Raw genomic sequence first — 18,086 nt, 5'->3', positions numbered from 1 at the left:
CATCACTGTATTGCTGCAAAAGTCCATCTGGGACATAAACCAAGGAGCAATAATTCCTTTTATTTATTTATTTTTGAGACAGAGTTTTGCATTGTTGCCCAGGCTGGAGTGCAGTGGCGTGATCTCGGCTCACTGCAACCTCTGCCTCCTGGATTCAAGCGACTCTCATGCCTCAGCTTGCCGAGTAGCTGGGATTACAGGTGCATGCTACCACACCAGGCTAATTTTTAAATTTTTAGTAGAGATGGGGTTTCACCATGTTGGCCACGCTGGTCTCAAACTCCTGAGCTCAAGTGATCTGCCCAACTCGGCCTCCCAAAGTGCTGGGATTATAGGCTTGAGCTACCGTGCCTGGCCCAGGAACAATAACTCCTATAGCTAGAGTTGGAGTGGGAGAATGGGAAGCTGGTGTGTGTGGAGGGGGAGGTGTTGGTGGATTCTCTTTATGTGTCCCTCAAGTCCAGTCTGTGGAAGAAAAAGTGGTTTTAAAAATTCCAAGTAGGTATTCATGTTCATGAAACCAAGTATGCTTTTCATTATTCATTCACTCAATAAATATTTATCAAGCTCCTATTACATACCAAACTCTGAGCTAGGTGCTAATAATTGAACAATGAATAAGACAAACAAGGTTCCCGATAGGGAGAGAAACAATAAACATAATTTCATGCTGTGAAGGAAATAAGCTGAGAAATAAGACACAATTACTAACAGGTAAAGAAGAAATTGGCCAGGCGCGGTGGCTCATGCCTGTTATCCCAGCACTTTGGGAGGCTGAGGCAGGCAGATCACTTGAGGCCAGGAGTTCGAGACCAGCCTGGCCAACATGATGAAACCCCATCTCTACTAAAACAAAAAAATTAGCCAGGTGTGGTGGCATGCACCTGTAATCCCAGTTACTCGGGTGGCTGAGGCATGAGAATCACTTGAACCTGGGAGGTGGAGGTTTCAGTGAGTCAAGGTTGGACTACCGCACTCCAGCCTAGGTGACAGGAGACTATCTCAAAAAAAAAAAAAAAAAAAAAAAAAGACTGTGGGTAGGAAATTTATATAGATTCAGGGAGCCATCTATTTATTTTCTCCTTGTTAACTCCTACCCCATAGTTCTATGACAGCTGGCTTAAGAAATAGGTTCTTATTTCTAGTGAAGGATAAGGCAAAGCATCAGGTAGGCGTAATCAAAGATCCACTTTCATGCCAGACACTACATTATTTTATAATTATAGAGCTCAACAGTGAAACCCCGTCTCTACTAAAAATACAAAAATTAGCTGGGCTTGGTGGCACACGCCTGTAATCCCAGCTACTCGGGAGGCTGAGGCAGAGAATTGCTTAAACCTGGGAGGCGGAGGTTATAGTGAGCAGAGATCATGCCACTGCACTCCAGCCTGGTCAGCAGAGCAAGACTCCATTTCAAAAAAAAATTACAGAGCTCGACAATTTAGTATTATTGATACCATTATCATAAAGAAATTACATCAGAGGTATAAAAAGATATAAAACAGAGTCTTTGTCTACAATGTTTTTAGAGTAAACACTAAAAAATACAATACACAATAAAATAAAGACCATGCTCAAAGTGTCAGTGATGGGGCAAATGGCAGGTGGGCAGCTGTTTTCAGATAAAGAGGTAATTATGGTAGGATGGAGAGATCACTGGCATCTGAGTGATCATAAATTATGATATTGAACCAAACAAATGCAATAAGAATTAAAAGACTTGGCCAGGCGCGGTGGCTCACGCTTGTAATCTGAGCACTTTGGGAGGCCGAGGCAGGCGGATCACGAGGTTAGGAGATCGAGACCATCCTGGCTAACATGGGTGAAACCCTGTCTCTACTAAAAACACAAAAAAATTAGCCGGGCGTGGTGGCGGGTGCCTGTAGTCCCAGCTACTCTAGAGACTGAGGTAGGAGAATGGCGTGAACCCGGGAGGCGGAGCTTGCAGTAAAGCGAGACCGCGCCACTGCACTCAAGCTTGGGCTACAGAGCAAGACTCCGTCTCAAAAAAAAAAAAAAAAAAAAAAAGAAAAGAAAAGACTTTCGCTAGCCAGGAAGACTATTGACACATCCTCATAAAGAGCTAGAGGCAGAAGACACAAATACTGTTCTCTTCCAACGAGAGTCTGAAAAATGATTATAGCATAAGAAAACCACAAAGGATTTACTTCATTCCATATTATCAATATGAATCCTGGTCAGGAAGAGGGAATGAATATTTGCAAGAGTGCCTTCTTAAGACCAAAGGAAATAAAGAAATGAACATCACATGGAGTCTTTCCTCAAGGAGCTTTAAGACTAAAAGCTAGAAAGGGAAACTTAACAGTCATAATTTTCATTTTGAGATATAAGATAACATGTAGAGGACTGTTAAAAAAGCAAGACTAGGCTGGGTGCAGTGGCTCACCCTGTAATCCCAGCACTTTGGAGGCCAAGGTGGGCAGATCACCTGAGGTCAGGAGTTCAAGACCAGCCTGACTAAAAACCCCGTCTCTACTAAAAATACAAAAAGTACCCGGACCTAGTGGCAGGCACCTGTAGTCCCAGCTACTTGGGAGGCTGAGGCAGGAGAATCGCTTGAACCCGGGAGGTAGAGGTTGCAGTGAGCCGAGATTGTGCCATTGCACTCCAGCCTGGGTGACAGACCGAGACTCCATCTCAAAAAAAAGCAACACTATAGTACCACAAACTATCTAAAAGTTGTAACCTTGATGATTTCCTTGATGAACCTTTATAACATTAATTATTACCATGAACTAATTTTGAAGACCCACAGGTTCTTAATTATTCAGGCCCCTCATTATCAATTAGAGAAATCTACTCAATGATGCCACATTATCAAATCTCTTCAGACATATCAGTGACCCAGGGCAAGGTATATACAAATCCCAAGAAAACCTTTCAAAGTATGCACCTGTTTTGAAGTGTCATTTGTGCAGGATATATTTCACATCCAAATATACTAGGAGATAGAACAAGAGCAGAATCTACTTGCTCTCATTGTCAGTAGACAATGGATATATTGTAATGGAATCCTATGCAAGGCTTACCGAATTGTAGGGGCAACCCACCCTACAGTAAGGAGTGTACCACTCCTCTGATGCAACTTAATCTAGCACTCTATACTTTAAATTTTTTAAACATTTATAGAAATCAGACTACTACTTCTGCAGAACAACATCTTACTGGTAAAAAGAACAGCCCACATGAAGGAAAACTAATTTGGTGGAAAGATAATAAAAATAAGACATGGGAAATAGGGAAGGTGATAACGTGGGGGAGAGGTTTTGCTTGTGTTTCACCAGGAGAAAATCAGCTTCCTGTTTGGATACCCACTAGACATTTGAAGTTCTACAATGAACCCATCGGAGATGCAAAGAAAAGCACCTCCGCGGAGATGGAGACACCGCAATCGAGCACCGTTGACTCACAAGATGAACAAAATGGTAACGTCAGAAGAACAGATGAAGTTGCCATCCACCAAGAAGGCAGAGCCGCTGACTTGGGCACAACTAAAGAAGCTGACGCAGTTAGCTACAAAATATCTAGAGAACACAAAGGTGACACAAACCCCAGAGAGTATGCTGCTTGCAGCCTTGATGATTGTATCAACGGTGGTAAGTCTCCCTATGCCTGCAGGAGCAGCTGCAGCTAATTATACCTACTGGGCCTATGTGCCTTTCCCGCCCTTAATTCGGGCAGTCACATGGATGGATAATCCTATAGAAGTATATGTTAATGATAGTGTATGGGTACCTGGCCCCACAGATGATCGCTGCCCTGCCAAACCTGAGGAAGAAGGGATGATGATAAATATTTCCATTGGGTATCGTTATCCTCCTATTAGCCTAGGGAGAGCACCAGGATGTTTAATGCCTGCAGTCCAAAATTGGTTGGTAGAAGTACCTACTGTCAGTCCCATCAGTAGATTCACTTATCACATGGTAAGCGGGATGTCACTCAGGCCACGGGTAAATTATTTACAAGACTTTTCTTATCAAAGATCATTAAAATTTAGACCTAAAGGGAAACCTTGCCCCAAGGAAATTCCCAAAGAATCAAAAAATACAGAAGTTTTAGTTTGGGAAGAATGTGTGGCCAATAGTGCGGTGATATTACAAAACAATGAATTCGGAACTATTATAGATTGGGCAGCTCGAGGTCAATTCTACCACAATTGCTCAGGACAAACTCAGTCGTGTCCAAGTACACAAGTGAGTCCAGCTGTTGATAGTGACTTAACAGAAAGTTCAGACAAACATAAGTATAAAAAATTGCAGTCCTTCTACCCTTGGGAATGGGGAGAAAAAGGAATCTCTACCCCAAGACCAAAAATAATAAGTCCTGTTTCTGGTCCTGAACATCCAGAATTATGGAGGCTTACTGTGGCCTCACACCACATTAGAATTTGGTCTGGAAATCAAACTTTAGAAACAAGAGATCGTAAGCCATTTTATACTATCGACCTAAATTCCAGTCTAACAGTTCCTTTACAAAGTTGCATAAAGCCCCCTTATATGCTAGTTGTAGGAAATATAGTTATTAAACCAGACTCCCAGACTATAACCTGTGAAAATTGTAGATTGTTTACTTGCATTGATTCAACTTTTAATTGGCAACACCGTATTCTGCTGGTGAGAGCAAGAGAGGGCGTGTGGATCCCTGTGTCCATGGACCGACCGTGGGAGGCCTCGCCATCCGTCCATATTTTGACTGAAGTATTAAAAGGTGTTTTAAATAGATGCAAAAGATTCATTTTTACTTTAATTACAGTGATTATGGGATTAATTGCAGTCACAGCTATGGCTGCTGTAGCAGGAGTTGCATTGCACTCTTCTGTTCAGTCAGTAAACTTTGTTAATAATTGGCAAAAAAATTCTACAAGATTGTGGAATTCGCAATCTAGTATTGATCAAAAATTGGCAAATCAAATTAATGATCTTAGACAAACTGTCATTTGGATGGGAGACAGACTCATGAGCTTAGAACATCGTTTCCAGTTACAGTGTGACTGGAATACGTCAGACTTTTGTATTACACCCCAAATTTATAATGAGTCTGAGCATCACTGGGACATGGTTAGACGCCATCTACAGGGAAGAGAAGATAATCTCACTTTAGACATTTCCAAATTAAAAGAAGAAATTTTCGAAGCATCAAAAGCCCATTTAAATCTGGTGCCAGGAACTGAGGCAATTGCAGGAGTTGCTGATGGCCTCGCAAATCTTAACCCTGTCACTTGGGTTAAGACCATCGGAAGTACTACGATTATAAATCTCATATTAATCCTTGTGTGCCTGTTTTGTCTGTTGTTAGTCTGCAGGTGTACCCAACAGCTCCGAAGAGACAGCGACCATCGAGAACGGGCCATGATGACGATGGCGGTTTTGTCGAAAAGAAAAGGGGGAAATGTGGGGAAAAGCAAGAGAGATCAGATTGTTGCTGTGTCTGTATAGAAAGAAGTAGACATAGGAGACTCCATTTTGTTCTGTACTAAGAAAAATTCCTCTGCCTTGAGATTCTGTTAATCTATAACCTTACCCCCAACCCCGTGCTCTCTGAAACATGTGCTGTGTCAACTCAGAGTTAAATGGATTAAGGGCGGTGCAAGATGTGCTTTGTTAAACAGATGCTTGAAGGAAGCATGCTCCTTAAGAGTCATCACCACTCCCTAATCTCAAGTACCCAGGGACACAAACACTGCGGAAGGCCGCAGGGACCTCTGCCTAGGAAAGCCAGGTATTGTCCAAGGTTTCTCCCCATGTGATAGTCTGAAATATGGCCTCGTGGGAAGGGAAAGACCTGACCGTCCCCCAGCCCGACACCTGTAAAGGGTCTGTGCTGAGGAGGATTAGTATAAGAGGAAGGCATGCCTCTTGCAGTTGAGACAAGAGGAAGGCATCTGTCTCCTGCCTGTCCCTGGGCAATGGAATGTCTCGGTATAAAACCCGATTGTGTGCTCCATCTACTGAGATAGGGAAAAACCGCCTTAGGGCTGGAGGTGGGACCTGCGGGCAGCAATACTGCTTTGTAAAGCATTGAGATGTTTATGTGTATGCATATCTAAAAGCACAGCACTTAATCCTTTACATTGTCTATGATGCAAAGACCTTTGTTCACGTGTTTGTCTGCTGACCCTCTCCCCACAATTGTCTTGTGACCCTGACACAACCCCCTTTTCGAGAAGCACCCACGAATGATCAATAAATACTAAGGGAACTCAGAGGCTGGCGGGATCCTCCATATGCTGAACGCTGGTTCCCCAGGTCCCCTTATTTCTTTCTCTATACTTTGTCTCTGTGTCTTTTTCTTTCCTAAGTCTCTCGTTCCACCTTACGAGAAAGACCCACAGGTGTGTAGGGGCAACCCACCCCTACACCGAATGGTGTATGAATAGGAAGGTACAAAGCCGGTGGAGATTAATATATAAACATACACTGTAGGCTCAAACACAAACCAATCCTGATAAGTCCTTACGCTCACTAAAAGCTTTATTTTAGGAAAAGATCCCACGGGAATATGCCAAAGCGAAATGACATCAAAAAAGTTAAAACTTACAAATTAATTATTAAAGCATAATAAATAAAAGTGATTATATTTTTTTCTCTTCCCACTTAAATTTTCAGTGATGTGCTGTATGTATTTGGATAAGGTATCTTCTAAAGCAATCGAACACACCTAACCCATTCTCTCTCGAATAGAAATTCAACTTACAGGAGGTAAACTAGCATTGGTTCTTTTTAGCCTGTTTCCTTTGGTAGCTTTAATCTGACTCAAGCTCAGCTTCTTCCAAAATAAAAACGGGTACTGATGTAACAATAAGTTAAAATCCAGGGTCACACAATCTTTGCTCTATTTTTTTTTTTTCTTTTTTAGATAGAGTCTCACTCTGTCACCCAGGCTAGAGTGCAGTGGTGCCATCTTGGCTCACTGCAACCTCCACCTCTCAGGTTCAAGCGATTCTCCAGCCTCAGCCTCCCTAGTAGCTGGGATTACAGGCATGTGCCACCATGCCCAGCTAATTTTTTATTTTTAGTGGAGATGGGGTTTCACCATGTTGGCAAGGCTGGTGTTGAACTCCTGACCTCAAATGATCTGCCCACCTTGGCCTCCCAAAGTGCTGGCATAACAGGCATGAACCACCATGCCAGGCCAAATTTACAAATTATTTGTAAAGAAGAATACTGTCTAAATCTGTTTTGTGTGGCAATAACAGAATACCTCAGGCTGGGTAATTTATAAAGAAAAGAGGTTTATTTGCCTCATGATTCTGGTGACTAGACAGTCCAAGAGCATGGTGCCAGCATCTGTGGGGCTTCTGGCAGAGAAGCAGAAAGGCAAGTGGGCATGTGCAAAGAGACATGGGCTCACTTTATAGCAACCCAATCTTGCAGGAACGAATCCATTCCTATGAGAGCAATAACTCACTCACTCCTGAGAGTGGACATTAATTTACTCATGAGGGTGGATCCCTAATGAGCCAAATGCCTACCAGTTCTCACCACCATTACAAATACTAACCAAAAAAATCTGAATATATAACTCAGGAACAGAACTGAAATACAAACAATAAAAAAACCCTTAGGATTCCTTTTTTTTTTTTGAAGCTTTTTTTTTTTTTTATACTTTAAGTTTTAGGGTACATGTGCACAATGTGCAGGTTAGTTACATATGTATACATGTGCCATGCTGGTGCGCCGCACCCACTAACTCGTCATCTAGCATTAGGTATATCTCCCAATGCTATCCCTTCCCCCTCCCCCAACCCCACAACAGTCCCCAGAGGGTGATGTTCCCCTTCCTGTGTCCATGTGTTCTCATTGTTCAATTCCCACCTATAAGTGAGAATATGCGGTGTTTGGTTTGTTGTTCTTGCGATAGTTTACTGAGAATGATGATTTCCAATTCCATCCATGTCCCTACAAAGGACATGAACTCATCATTTTTTACGGCTGCATAGTATTCCATGGTGTATATGTGCCACATTTTCTTAATCCAGTCTATCATTGTTGGACATTTGGGTTGGTTCCAAGTCTTTGCTATTGTGAATAATGCCACAATAAACATACGTGTGCATGTGTCTTTATAGCAGCATGATTTATAGTCCTTTGGGTATATACCCAGTAATGGGATGGCTGGGTCAAATGGTATTTCTAGTTCTAGATCCCTGAGGAATCGCCACACTGACTTCCTCAATGGTTGAACTAGTTTACAGTCCCACCAACAGTGTAAAAGTGTTCCTATTTCTCCACATCCTCTCCAGCACCTGTTATTTCCCGACTTTTTAATGATTCCATTCTAACTGGTGTGAAATGGTATCTCATTGTGGTTTTGATTTGCATTTCTCTGATGGCCAGTGATGGTGAGCATTTTTTCATGTGTTTTTTGGCTGCATAAATGTCTTCTTTTGAGAAGTGTCTGTTCATGTCCTTTGCCCACTTTTTGATGGGGTTGTTTTTTTTTCTTGTAAATTTGTTTGAGTTCATTGTAGATTCTGGATATTAGCCCTTTGTCAGATGAGTAGGTTGCGAAAATTTTCCTAACCTTTAATCTATGATAAAATCTACCTAAAATATTTTATTTACCAAGTTGAGCTTATAACTAGGGTAGAAAGATTAGAATTACTGTGGCCAGGTGTGGTGGCTCACGCCTGTAATCTCAGCACTTTGGGGAGCCAAGGTGGGTGGATCACCTGAGGTCAAGAGTTCGAGACCAACCTAACCAACATAGTGAAACCTCATCTCTACTAAAAATATAAAATTAGCTGGGCATGGTGGTGCATGCCTGTAATCCCAGCTACCTGGGAGGCTGAGGCAGGGTAATCGCTTGAACCCGGGAGGCGGGGGTTGCAGTGAGGGAAGGTTCTGCCATTGCACTCCAGCCTGGGCAATAAGAGCAAAACTCCATCTCAAAAAAAATTAAAAAATAAAAAAAAAAAAAAGAAAGATTAGAATTACTGTACTGCCCTTTCATTTACTTTTTTTTTTTTTTTGCCAATTGAGGTATACTAGTTTTCTTTAACAGAATTCAAAATAGTTCAAAATACTGGAGAATCACCTTTGCAATACTGGAGAATCACCTTTGCATTAGAATAACGGAGTGACAGGACTTAACTACCTAACTGGAACACATCTGTAAAAAGAATTTGGAAGGTGAAGGTGAATTTTGAAAGAAAAAGAAGGTGATCTGATTGTATGTCCTGGGAAAGTTACTTAGCCTTTCTGGAGCTGGTTTCCAGCCTATACAACTTGGAGGATTCTTGGGAGGATTATATGAGATAACATACATAAAGCATCTACCAAAGTACCTGATAAATGGCAGCTATTATCATTATGTGGAATATTAGGGGATAAAAGAACTTGAGTAGGGAAAATCCAATGAGTGAACTTTGTGGGAGAAGGCATTAATCAAAATATTAGCTGGGTTTCTCTCCTCACTTGACTTTATTAAGACAACCCTTGACTTGTCTGTTAGCTTCTCTCCTACAAAGTATTTGCGTCAAGACTACTTTCAAGGCTGCGCACAGTGGCTCATGCCTATAATCCCAGCCCTTTGGGAGGCCAAGGTGGGAGGATCACTTGAGGTCAGGAGTTTGAGACCAGCCTGGCCAACATGGTGAAACCCCATCTCTACTAAAAAATTACAAAATTACAAAAATTAGCCGGGTGTGGTGGCGGGCACCTGTAATCCCAGCTACTTGGGAGGCTGAGGCAGGAGAATCACTTGAACCTGGGAGGCCGTGTTGCAGTGAGCTGAGACTGCGCCACTGCACTCCAGCCTGGGCAACAAGAGCAAAACTCTGTCTCAAAAAAAAAAAAAAAAGAGGACTGCTTTCAAGTATCTTTCTGCCTGTCCTGATTTCCTGAGACCATGAAGTGGCTATGAACACTCATGTGAATAGTTCATAAGAGCTCTTCCTTCTAGCACAGAAATCTTGGATTTTTTGTTCGTTTGTTTGTTTTTTGAGACAGTCTCTGTCACCCAGGCTGGAGTGCAGTGGCACAATCTCAGCTCATTGCAACCTCCACCTCCTGAGTTCAAGTGATTCTCCTGCCTAAGCCTCCTAAGCCTCCCAAGTAGCCAGGACTACAGGTGCACGCCACCACACCTGGCTAATTTTTTTGTATTTTTAGCAGAAACGGGGTTTCGCCATGTTGGCCAGGCTGCTCTTGAACTCCTGACCTCAGGTGATCTGCCTGCCTCAGCCTCCCAAAATGCTGGGATTACAGGCGTGAGCCACCATGCCTGGCCATCTTCTTGGATCATTAAGGAAGATGAGAAATGGTCTAGGAATTGACTATTTTAAAAAATTAAGCAGGAGTTTATGTGGAATTTAGTTCACATAAAATAGTTAATAAACGGAGTTTCTTTCTCAGGAAGGCTTTAAACTATTCAGTTTCTAGGGAACATTTATTTTCAGTTAGGTACCTGAAGTTGGCTACGTGCCAACTTGTTTCTATTGTTCTGAATGCTATCAAATATAGGAAACAGTAAATGCTATATTGACTGTTGAAGAACTCAGCACTTCTGTTGCTTTCCCCTCTCCCCCATTTAATAAGTATGGTATGATATTTTTCCAAACAGCTTTCAAAACCTCCTTATAGTCAAGGGTCTTTCACAGTCAACCTCTGAAGATTATCAAAAAAGTTTTCCCTATACCTGCCCCATCACCTGCAAGACAGACACAATCTGTAAAATCTAGTATGTTTAACAAAAATACATATGAATTTATGGTGAGAAGTTAGGAAATTAGCAAGATGGCTAAATTCTGATGCCTATTCTGAGTCTTAGCATTGAGTATTGGCCTTATTTCTATTGTACAATAAGAATAAGATATAATAATCCATAGGGACTATGGAGATTAGATTGCACAAAAAGACTACACAGAAGTAGTCATACATCTGCACATGGGCTCTTTTCTCTAGCTCAGACAGATATAATCTGGAGCCCCCGGACAATTCTTTTGGAGCCTGCCTGTCTTTCCTGGCTTCCATGATAAGGAAGAAAGTCTTTTTTCTTAAAACGATTAGGGTCATATTCCTTTTAAGATTTGTAAAAACATTAAACAAAGAGAAATCTATCTAGTTTCTCTTCTGCTTTCTGTAGTCATTACTTATAATTGGTAACTGTAAGTTTCTGGCAAGCACTTATACAGAAAATTCAAGGTCAAAGACAGTACACTACCATAAACAGGGATGCATGCTTATGGACTATGTCCACATGATCAAGCAACCAGTTTAACTGGGCGAATCTTGCCTTTTGACGACCTGTATGGGGTTAGTAGATACTCTGAGAAATGGCTCTGGCTTTGTTTTGATTGCCCCTATAGGTGAATTTTAAAATTATCTTGGTCGGGTGCGGTGGCTCATGCCTGTAATCTCAGCACTTAGGGAGGCCGAGGCAGGTGAATCACTTGAGGCTAGGAGTTTGAGACCAGCCTGGCCAACATGGCAAAACCCCATCTCTACTAAAAATTAGCTGGGTGTGGTGGTGCGTCTGTAGTTCCAGCTACTTGGGAGGCTGAGGCACGATAATCACTTGAACACAGGAAGTGGAGGTTGCAGTGAGCTGAGATGGTGCCACTGCACTCCAGCCTGGGATATAGAGCAAGATTCTTTCTCAATAAATAAAATAAAATAAAAATAAAAATTATCAGCTGGGTGCAGTGGCTCACGCCTGTAATCCCAGCACTTTGGGAGGCCAAGGCAGGCAGATCACGAGGTCAAAAGATCAAGACCATCCTGGCTAGCATGGTGAAACCTTGTCTCTACTAAAAATACAAAAAATTAGCCGGGTGTGGTGGCATGCGCCTATAGTCCCAGCTACTCAGAAGGCTGAGGCAGGAAAATCGCTTGAACCCGGGAGGCGGAGGTTGCAGTGAGCTGAGATTGTGCCACTGCACTCCAGCCTGGGCGACAGAGCGAGACTCCATCTCAAAAAAAGAAAAAAAAAAATCTTAATGGCCGGGCATGGTGGCTCACACATGTAATCCCAGCACTTTAGGAAGCTGAGGCAGGCAGATCACTTGAACCCAGGAGTTTGATACCAGGCTGGGCAACATGGTGAAACCTCGTATGTACTAAAAATACAAAAATTTGCTGGGCATGCTGGTGTGCACCTGTGGTCCCAGCTTGAGAGGTTGTGGGAGGATCGCTTGTGTCTGGGAAGTCATGGCTGCAGTGAGTGGTGATTGCACCACTGCACTCCAGCGTGGGTGACAGGGTGAGGCCCTGTCTCAAAAAATAAAAACAACAATTATCTTGATGATGGCTCAATAAATCCCACACACCTTTTGGGGAGGAGTGGTGGCAAAGGAGATGTAGGAAAACAAAGGGGAGACCTTGATATAATACTGCAATAAACAGAACTTAGAGCTGGGTACAGTGGCTCACACCTGTAATCCTAACCCTTTGGGAGGCCGAGGCAGGCAGATCGCTTAAGCCCAGGAGTTTCAGACCCGCCTGGGCAACATAAGGAAACCCCATCTCTACTAAAAATACAAAAAAGTTAGCCAGATGTGGTGATGTGTGCCTGTAGTCTCAACTACTTGAGAGGCTCAGGTGGGAGAATCGACCTGATCCTGGGAGGTCATGGCTGCAGTGAGCCATGATCGTGCCATGCACTCCAGCCTGGGCAACAGGAATGATACCTTGTCTAAAAAAAAAAAAAAAAAAAAAAAAAAGAACTTAGTGGCATTCTAGGCCAAAATAGTGCAGTTGCTTGGAAAAAACGTAGTAGCTCCCAGTAGGTGGGAGGGGAAATACAATTTGATAAATATTTAGGGAGAAGACTTCCCTTTGAAGGCTGTAATGTTTCCTACTCATTCCCCGGGTGCTGGCTTCATATTCCTATTCCAAATTAACTGACAGAGGCTGGGTGCGATGGCTCACAAAGTGAGCTGTAATCCCATTACATTATAAAGTGTACAAAATGCAATCCCATTTTACATTACAAAGTGCTGTAATCCCAGCACTTTGGGAGGCTGAGGTGGGTAGATCACTTGAGGTCAGGAGTTTGAGACCTGCCTGGCCAACATGGTGAAACCTTGTCTCCACTAAAAAAAAGAAAAACAAAAAACAAAACAACAACAAACAAAACAAAACCCAAATTAACCAACAGAAATGTGACCATAATTGGATGAATATAACCATATAATCCTTTTGATATTCTAGCTGCCTTTCCCTTGCCTATGTCTTTCTTGAGGTACAGTGATCATAGGTATACTTAATTTGATCAATTCCTCTTATAAAGGGTAGCCTTGATTAAACTATGGGTCTTGGCCAGAACTGGCAAAAACTTAAAGACTCCTAAAGTTGTGCCATACCAATGTATTAAAAACGGTAAGTAAAACGATGAGTGGAGGTACTAAGAAAATAGGTCAGGTCAACAAGAAAAAAAAGAAATGTAAAATACCTTACAATTATATACATTCAAACACATATTGTTCTCCCTAGATTAAGTCTGTCAAGTGACAACAGTCCATACGGCACTTGCTACAACTGTAGTCTTACAAGGATCGTCTGCACTCAGGAAAGTAGTTATCCCAAACCCACCATTATAATTACCTCACACGCCCACACACAAATCTTAGATTTTATCTTTTTAAAACTTCTCCAATAAAACCTGGCTACTGGTTTGCCTTTTGCCTTTGTTGATAATAACTCCAAGGGATCATCTATAATAAATTCTTACTTGCTTTTCTTCATAGCAATGTTGGGGCTGAGAAGGATATTAATAGAATTGGCCAAGAATTAATTTAGTGATTATCTGCAGATTTCAATAATCCTTATATTATTCTCTCTCTCTCGTTTTTTTCTGACCCTGACAGATGGAGATATTTTCTCTTTCTTCACCATACACCTTCCCTGAAGCACTTTTCATGTAAAAAAGCCAAACTATGCCATACTCAAGTAATAGCAGAATTTATGTGGATGAATTACTCATACATCAGACTAATAAGCTGCATAAAAAGTAACCAACTGTCAGAGACATAAAGGAGAAAACTACTTCAAATAATTACACTTAAAACTTTTAAGTGCCTTCATTTATGAGTGGCCAATGATCTAGGCAAACAAGAAATGCTGGATGGATTGACAAGTTTTTAAAAGAATAGAACAGAAGCTATGAATTAGTAGGAATAGCTTTTTTTTTTTTGAGATAGAGTTTTGCTCTTGTCACCCAGGCTGGAGTACAGTGGTATGATCTCGGCTCACTGCAAGCTCCGCCTCCTGGGTTCAAGCGATTCTCCTGCCTCAGCCTCCCGAGTAGCTGGGATTACAGGTGCCCACCACCACGCCTGGCTAATTTTTTGTATTTTTAGTAGAGACGAGGTTTCACCATGTTGGCCAGGCTGGTCTCAAACTCCTGACCTCAGGTGATCTGCCTGCCTTGGCCTCCCAAAGTGCTGGGATTACAGGCGTGAGCCACTGCGCTTGGCCAGTAGGAATAGCTTCTTTACTCATAAGCTCTTGGCTAAAAATATCTATTTTAGCAAAAAGGGACGATAACTCAGGAGCTGCCCTGAGAATCTTACTTTAACTGTACTTATGGAAAGATAAAAAACAAAAACAAAAAACCCATGAGTTAATTCTAATCAGAACAAGACAGGAAAAAGCTGGGGGCAGTGGTGCATGCCTGCAGTCCCAACTACTCAGAGGATCACTGGAGACTGGGAGTTTGAATCTAGCCTGGGCAACATAGTGAGACCCACACCCACCCCACCCCCACATCTCTTAAAAAGAAGGAATAAGACAAAGAAACACTTTATCTCCAGATATCGGTTGAAGGTCATCCCCTTCTATCATAAATTTCATCTTTCTACATCACTCCAGCTTCTCAAGCTGTTCAAACTCAGCAAAGGAGATGAGAAACCTGTTGAGGCAAGACAGATCCTGGAAAAAGTGATAACGTGATGAATTCTACAGCCATTGAAGGCTATTATTTGCAAGAGAAAACATGCTAAAGTCAAACTCAATTTTTAAAATGCCCATTGTCCAATCCCTAGGTCACCTATGTCTTCTGAGTAAACATAAATGGACCATGTAATTACTATATAAACAACAAAATATAAAGGCAAAGAATTAGTTTAAATGTGAGAGAGGACACAGGTGACATACACTACATTGGGTAAGTTATTTTATATTTTAGAGCTTCATTTTCCTTAACTGTAAGAATACTGAGTTATATAATCCATAAAGTTCTACCTAGAGCTAAAACTTAAAAAAAAAAAAAAAAAAAAGCCTAGAGTATAAAAACACAAAGCCCTTGGGAGGCTTAGAAGCCTAGCGTATAAAACACAAAGCTCTTGGGAGATCTGAACATTTACATTTTCTAGCCAAATTTACTTTCATATACTTTTGGAAAATATGTGTTTTGTGACAAATATGAGAGAGACTGTAAACAAAACTCATACCTGTTTCTAAGAGTAGAAGAAGGGAAGAGATTATACTGGCTGCTATTGACCTTTAAGTGGTCTGAAATGCTAAACCAAAACTTTTTATGTGAATTAAGTCTCTAAGGCATGAAGCCTTGACAAGTGTCATATAAAATGACATTGGGGAAATGGAACAAACTGTAAGATAAGATCAACTTAAAAATGATTTTAGGCTGGGCATGGTGGCTCATGCCTGTAATCCCAGAGCTTTGGGAGGCCGAGGTGGGAGGATCACTTGAGCCCAGGAGTTTGAGACCAGCCTGGGAAATACAGTGAGACCCCATCTCCACAAAAAAGCAAAAAATTAGCTGGGTGTGGTGTCATGTACTTGTAGTGCCAGCTACTGAGGGAGGCCCTGAAGTGGGAGGATTGCTTTAAGCCTGGGAAGTCAAAGCTGCAGTGTGCCATGATCATACCACTGTACTCCAGCCTGGGCAAGAGTAAGACTCTGTCTCAGAACAAAACAAAACAAAAAGAACCCAGCCTACCTTTTCTGCCTATATGTACTTTGTATTCCAGCCAAACAAGTCCAATGGCCAAAAGTTTCTAGCACTCCTAGGAAACACATCCCCCACTTTTCCGTCTGGTATCTTTGCCTACATTGTTTCTTAAGTCTGAAATGCCCATCCTTACAATCTCTAGTGCAACAAATCCACGCCATACTCCAACGTCTAGTTTTTTTTTTGAGACGGAGTCTCGCTGTGTCACCCAGACTGGAGTGCAGTAGCGCGATCTCGGCTCACTGCAAGCTCCGCCTCCTGGGTTCACGCCATTCTCCTGTCTCAGCCTCCCAAGTAGCTGGGACTACAGGCGCCCGCCACCATGCCCGGCTAATTGTTTGTATTTTTAGTAGAGATGGGGTTTCACCGTGTTAGCCAGGATGGTCTCAATCTCCTGACCTCGTGATCCTCTAGTTTTAAGAGCTCTGAAGAGCCACAGTATATTGTGCCTTTCCTAATAATTCTAACTGGAACTAGGTCTCACAAAATACTCGAAAATGTTTTTATGATATTTTGAATCAGTGCCCATATATCACACTGATAGAATGGTATTGAGAAATGGTAGGAGAAACAGTTGAATGAAAGTATTCTAAAATTCCTTCTCATCTTTGTCAACTGCAGATGCTTAATGAGCCCCTCTTGGATGCTACTCTTTCTTGAGTCAGCCAAGGAGAGAAGTCTGGCTCCAAACAATTCGGTCTGGAAAGAGATGGATGAGCCATTTCTTTAGCTATATGTAGATCACCTGAAATTGAAACCTGAGTGTTCTGTCTCTTAATTTGCAGGTCACAGAATCCCACTAAGAATTGGAAGGACCTTAGCAGTCATTGCATGGTGCTCCTCAGTAATACACAAATTCTATAATAACTGTTCAAATACCTCTGGGGACTTGTCAGGCAAGTGCGTTGCTCCCTTCCAGAAATATAAGGAAGCAAAATTCTCTTTCTAGTCAAGCCAAATACAGAAGATGCCCCATTGGAATCTGAATCTTGCTATTTGACAGTGATGATGCTGATGAACCAGTACTCCAAGCTAAACCAGTATTTGTACTGCAGATACTATTTGCATGTATTTCTCAAGCTATAATTTGCTTCTTAGGCTGCACTCCGAAAAACTAATTTCTGCCTGCAAAAAGAAACCTAAGTATCTTCACCCCCAACTTCTGATATTGATACACTGATTTTTAAGCTCACTATGTGGCATTTAAGTCTGTTACAGACTTATCTTTCCAGCCTTATCGCAATCTACTCCGCTTCACATTCATATGTTCCACTGAAACTGACCTACTCACTTTTCCTCAATAATTTTTTTTGTTTGTTTTTTTTGAGACAGAGTCTCGCTCTGTCACCCTGACTGGAGTACAGTGGCACGATCTCGGCTCACTGCAACTTCCACCTCCTGGGTTCAAGCGATTCTCCTGCCTCAGCCTCCAGAGTAGCTGGGATTACAGCCAAGCGCCACCACGCCCAGCTAATTTTTGTATTTTTAGTAGAGACGGGGTTTCACCATGTTGGCCAGGCTGGTCTCAAACTCCTGACCTCAAGTGATTTGCCCGCCTCGGCCTCCCAAAGTGCTAGGATTACAGGTGTGAGCCACCGTGCCTGGCCCCTCAATAAAATTCAGCATTTTGACATTTGTATGCGTTTTCAGGCTTTTGTAATTCCCTGGAATTCCTTTTATTTTTTCCCCTCATTTTCTGTATATGTACAAATCCTGCCATTATTTATTCAACATTTATCATGCACAAAAATGTGCCAGAATTAAGGATAAAGCTAAAACATGGCCCTTGATCTTTTTGATTTATAATCTAACTCATTCCAGGAGGTTTTTCTTGAATTCCTAAGAAATCTCTCTTTTTTGAATTTCCCTAGCAATCTTCTCTTACAGAAATTTTGACTTATAGTTTTTAAAATACAAGATAAAAAATGCCATATATACACAGCAAGCTTCTTGAGCGCAAGAAACTTTCTAATTTTTACTTCCTTACAGCATCTGGAAGAATACTTACCAAATATTCCATTCATTCAAAAAGTATTTATTAATTCTTACAAAATCCATGTAGGTTTCAATATCTGCCTATAAGGAGTCTGATGCAAAAAGACAAGGTACTTGCCTTTGTGGGGCTACTCAAGAGGAAGAAGGCTCTCTCAGTA

General features: G+C 41.8%; 2 protein-coding genes across 2 annotated transcripts in view; one reads left to right on the top strand and one right to left on the bottom strand.

Moving 5' to 3' along the window:
• The window catches only part of SLC31A1 (solute carrier family 31 member 1), a 43,510-nt gene that overhangs the window by 6,561 nt on the left and 18,863 nt on the right, over nt 1-18,086 (bottom strand). The window lies entirely within an intron of this gene.
• On the top strand, nt 3,372-6,289 carry LOC129524559 (endogenous retrovirus group K member 19 Env polyprotein-like). The gene is made up of 2 exons (XM_063696222.1): nt 3,372-4,728; nt 5,317-6,289. Exons 1-2 carry the CDS (start codon nt 3,372-3,374, stop codon nt 5,454-5,456), a joined length of 1,497 nt encoding a protein of 498 aa, XP_063552292.1. The 3' UTR covers nt 5,457-6,289.

This window comes from Gorilla gorilla, chromosome 13 (assembly GCF_029281585.2).
Source record: "Gorilla gorilla gorilla isolate KB3781 chromosome 13, NHGRI_mGorGor1-v2.1_pri, whole genome shotgun sequence".
Lineage (NCBI taxonomy): Eukaryota > Metazoa > Chordata > Mammalia > Primates > Hominidae > Gorilla > Gorilla gorilla.
This window is presented reverse-complemented; position numbering and strand designations above follow the sequence as displayed.